The sequence below is a fragment of the Anneissia japonica genome, unplaced genomic scaffold (assembly GCF_011630105.1).
Source record: "Anneissia japonica isolate Jap-2015-1 unplaced genomic scaffold, ASM1163010v1 scaffold288019_len225695_cov184, whole genome shotgun sequence".
Lineage (NCBI taxonomy): Eukaryota > Metazoa > Echinodermata > Crinoidea > Comatulida > Comatulidae > Anneissia > Anneissia japonica.
The window spans coordinates 78837-83645 of record NW_022706625.1 but is presented as its reverse complement, the minus strand read 5'-3'; the positions used below and the strand labels follow the sequence as shown (position 1 = coordinate 83645).

The 4809-nt window shown below is 36.2% G+C and overlaps 1 protein-coding gene across 1 annotated transcript in view; it reads right to left on the bottom strand.

Annotated features, from left to right (window-relative positions):
* The window catches only part of LOC117106188 (transmembrane protein 163-like), a 13366-nt gene extending 9497 nt beyond the window's left edge, over positions 1-3869 (bottom strand). The window contains exons 1-2 of the mRNA XM_033247541.1: positions 3323-3869; positions 684-767 (exon numbers count right to left, since the gene is read on the bottom strand). Coding sequence (XP_033103432.1) covers positions 684-767; positions 3323-3362 — 124 coding nt within the window. The 5' untranslated portion in view covers positions 3363-3869. The remainder of the gene's footprint in view (positions 1-683; positions 768-3322) is intronic.
* Positions 3870-4809: the final 940 nt, after the last annotated feature.

The following is a 4809-nucleotide window of genomic DNA, read 5'->3' as shown; positions in this document are numbered from 1 at the left end:
AGGCTTAAGGTAGTATAGGCCTATAATCAAGTTGAATATCAAAAGATTAGATTTTCGGATTTCGATACAATTTGTTTTTTTATATTTTGTGTTATTCGTCATGTATTGACCATTTGGTCAGTAGACAGTAGCCCTACGATCTATACAGACAAAGCTTTAATCTGTTTAAACTTGTTAATGGGCCTCTTCTATTTCATTTGATTTTTACATGCCAGGTGTCAAATTGAATAAGTAAACGTAATATATAAATAAATATATACAGAGAGCATATAAACACACTCTTTCATATGTCACATAATATAGGACACATGTGTTAGAGAAGTAACGGGCTATTGTCTAAAAACAGATTAATAGGACACATTATATGTATGCAGATATATTATGTGGCCTATGACCATTAAAATAGGAATAATAATTATATGAAACTGAATACCGGCAATTCTCATTGCACGCACAATAGGCCTATTAATCAATGTTTATTAATCAATAGTCTATAAATGGTTAGTTAGATTAACACTTCGCGTTGTTGTTCGTTCACAAAGCATAATATTTGTATCGAGGGCCTGCTGTTAGTGAGAGTAGAGATGCGGAAATAGGCCTATCTGTATATTTCAACAATATAGACCCACCTATTATAAAATAATAGGAAACGTGTGCTTATTAATAATCCAAAAACGACTTACCTTCGTTCGCTATCTGCAGGAAGGCTGTGCTCTGCTCAGTTTTAACTGTATCATCGGCGGGCCCAGCAATGTTTCCATTCGGCTCTGAAACACCATTCGCGACGATCATTGTTTATTATTATTATATTAATATAAACTATGAATCTGTACAACCCGACATGATTAGTCCTAGGCATTCATAAAACATCTAGTGTTTAACGTTCGGTCTATGGACTCAGAGAAAATGTAACTTGAATAAAAAATAATCGATGATATTATCTAAACACATCAGCGACCAGATGGTTTTATCAGCCAGTTGCGGAACCTCTATGCGCCTCTTTGCCAATCAGATTTCAGATAGGAATGGAGCCAACTTCAGTTGTTTTTATATACGACGTCCACGTGAATCTGACTGTCAACCAGCGAGATGCACATTTCATCGTTGCCACCTAATGTTGTTTTATTTTTTAAAACCGGGTAGGTGCAACGTATGTGTTTTATGTAACAGATAGGGTTAGCACACAGTATCTGGCTATGGCTCGACATACCCGCGCCGACGAGAGGAGGGGACTAACGGTGCTCAAACTTGGAGCCCGGGCCACAACAATGCACTTTCAAGGTCTAGGCTAATTAGTTTAAATTAAGTATAAAATTCCCTCATCTGTTTTTCTCTTTGATTCCATTTTCTTCTTTTCGCCATTTTCTGTAATTTTCTTGTTTATTGCATACAAATCCCACCTTTATGTATCTTTTATTTTTTCTTTATATTTTGATTTTTGTTGAAATTTCATTATTTTTCAAAAATATTCACTTTGTTGTGTATTATCAACTACAGGTTGATCTTGGCTTGCCCTGAACATATGGAAATAAATTTTAAAAAATAAATAAATAAATAGGCCTAACTTACAAACCCTTACCTGGTACAAAGTACGGTAAGTTTGGTCTTAAGTTATAAGCTAAACACAAGAACAAAATATTAATATTTATGCCTAACAGAACATACGGGGAAATTACGAAATAAAAAAGAACTTCACATGCTATTAAAACCGAAACTGTACAATAGGCCTAGCTAATTGCAGCATATCTCATAACTGAAACAAACAAAAATGGCTATTTAATAATCAATATTAAATTTCTCTAGTTCTGCCAGGCCTATTTATAAGGATATTTATTAAAGATATATATTGTTCCAACATGCCTATACCGGTAGTGCATTACGAGAGCGAAACTGAAGTTAAAGAGGTTAGAATCAAGCCAACTTCACCAATCAACACCTCTCAGGATTTGTGTAAAATCGTCGCAACAATATCCACAGTGTATTAATAAAGCCTCTTTCTTAACTATCATGTGCCCTGCAACATATCCAGTTAACACATAATTCTTTAACAGGCTCTCAGTTTCAAACATAATAATAGAAGCAGAAGTAAAGGTTGAAAACTGAGTGCTGCCGTTAAGCTCTCACTGGCTAAAGCCTGCGGCCCGGAACTTTCGGAAGTCCCAGGATTTTAAACCATTTTTAACAGGACGGTCCTGGTCCATGGATACCAAATCGGACGAAAGGGCCCCATATGAGCAGAACGTGTAATAAACCCCATCAAAATACGGGCCTGAAAAGTCGAGAACACTAGAACGAATGAGGGCTTCGTCCCGTACCCCAGGGGTGTTACGCGTCCCCCAGCCACTAAGGTATTATCCAGAAGAAGCCTTTCTATGGGCCTCATGCCCCATCGTTACGCCACTGTCGAGTTCTTACACTGACAGCTAATCTCAAAGCCATATTATGAAACGCCACAATAATGCCGTTTGGAAAAAATGTCATTAATTTCTATTATGTAAAAGGCTTTCGTTTTAATACGGCAGCTAAAAAAATCAAGCTCTTTGTGTTCTCGTTGTGTTCGTTCATATCTTTATTTCGTGTCATTCGTTTGTTTGTCGAGTTCATTCGTTTATCTATTCGTTATATTCGTTCCTATGTTTTGTTCTGTTCGCTCATGTTTGTTCGTTCGTCCATTCCGTAAGCTGGTCTCAAGAATAGTCGCAAAAGGTACCGAAATACATAATATATGAAATTAATTGAAATAGATGTAGATAGCAATTTGACAAGACCTTGAATCCACCACTGTTCTCTTTTTAACCAAGATTATCGCTACTATTGTTTAATAAAGTACGGTAACTAAATTACTATCCATAACAAATGAATATGACCTTTACTCAAATAGAAGTTGAAAAAAAGTATAAATAATATAACATTAACATAACAAAACCAACCGTACACCCTTTAAATTATAATTTATTCTTTCGACATGCCATAGTGAATTAAGATAGCGAGACTGAAATTTAGGGTTAAGCCAGACCTGCTCCATCCTATGGATTCCATTAACATGACCACGGGCTTTAATTTATTTTCAACAAGAAACGAATTTAAGACGGACACAAACGGCGCAGACGATCTGTCGGACAAACGCAACTCGATAAAAAGATCGCGCAACGGACGTATTTAACTACAGTCCGCTCTGGCTGCCATCGACTTCGCCGCAATCAACACCACATCGAAATCGCATCAAACGCTCACAAAGCGGTGATGATTCGTTAGTCGACAGTCAAATGACCGTCGTACCCGACTTACAACTCATCACCACACAGAAGACGTTATAACCTACCTAGCACTATCACACTTATCACCAGTTTAGACTTAGTCATGAATACCTGTCAGAGACTGAAGACCAAAAAAAAGTCGTACTTCATAGAAAATTTAGTCTATGACTTGAATCATTAACAAACGTTAATCCCAATTCAAATGGAACATTGGAAAGGCAAAACTAATATTAAAGAGGTAAAGATATGCAATGGCTACACGTTAGGGACATTTCTTGCAAATTTATTCAAATGAAGAATGTTATATGCTAGTCTGTTACATCTCTTACTCAACAAGGAAGGAAGACCGAAAAGAAAACAATACTAACAAATGACTAACGAACAAGACTTCACTTTCGGTCCACAGTTATAGCTTATTATTAATAAATAATGACCCAGGGGCGGATCAAGAGAAAACCTGGGTAGGAGCCATTTGAAGCACAAAGCACAGGGGGTGGGTTGTTTTTTTTTTTGTTTTTTTTGTTCAAAGAATGCTTTATTATAGACACTGGTACATAGAATTTAAATCGTACATTAGCTAGTTTTGAAAATACCGTGCTCCTCTTCTTCCTTTTCTTTCCTTCTCTCATTTTTCTTTCTCTTTTTTTGTGGGGAGGGAGTGGGGGAACCTATCCTCTGTTACCCCTGATTACGTTGATCATTTCATAAGAATAGGTAGTCTATTGACTCATTCCAATATCTTGGGATATTTAAGTAAATAGAAGTTAATAATAAATGATAATAAATGATGATGATGATGATGATGATGATGATGATGATGATGATGATGATGATGATGATGATGATGATTGATGATGATGATGATGATGATGATGATGATGATGATGATGATGATGATGATGATGATGATGATGGTGGTGGTGATGATGATGGTGGTGATGATGATTATGATGATGATAAGCCTAACAAAATGATGATGATGATAATGATGATGGTGGTGGTGATAATGATGATGATGATGATGAAGACGATGATGATAATGATGATAAACCTAACAAAATGGTTTTTAAAACACGGATGAAGTTTTTCCAAAAGTGGTATTTAATTGGAGAGAGACCTGTATTATTTAGCTCAATGGCTTTTAAAACACAGATGAAGTTTGTTCATTGAGTGGCACTGAATATGAGTCGCAATTTATCACTACTCTAGTCGAGCACTAGGCCTATTCCCATCAGTTTATCGGCACATTAGCTACATGCTCCATCTTTGCCCTTGAATGACCTAAATATCGGCATTAATTGTGGCAGACAAAAACAGTTTATTACTAACAGAGTAGGCCTACTGTATATTGAAACGCAACAGATTTAATACACACTACACGGGAATGAAAACCGCTTCTTGTTTAAACATCAAAATCAATTTTGCACAAACGATGGTCGTATGGTAGGGTAAATAAATATTGTCTGAAGACAAGGTTTTAATGAAAACATTAAATCGATAACGTACGTTCTGCTGGTAGTAGCTCTTATTCGAGATATTATGCGATTCCAAT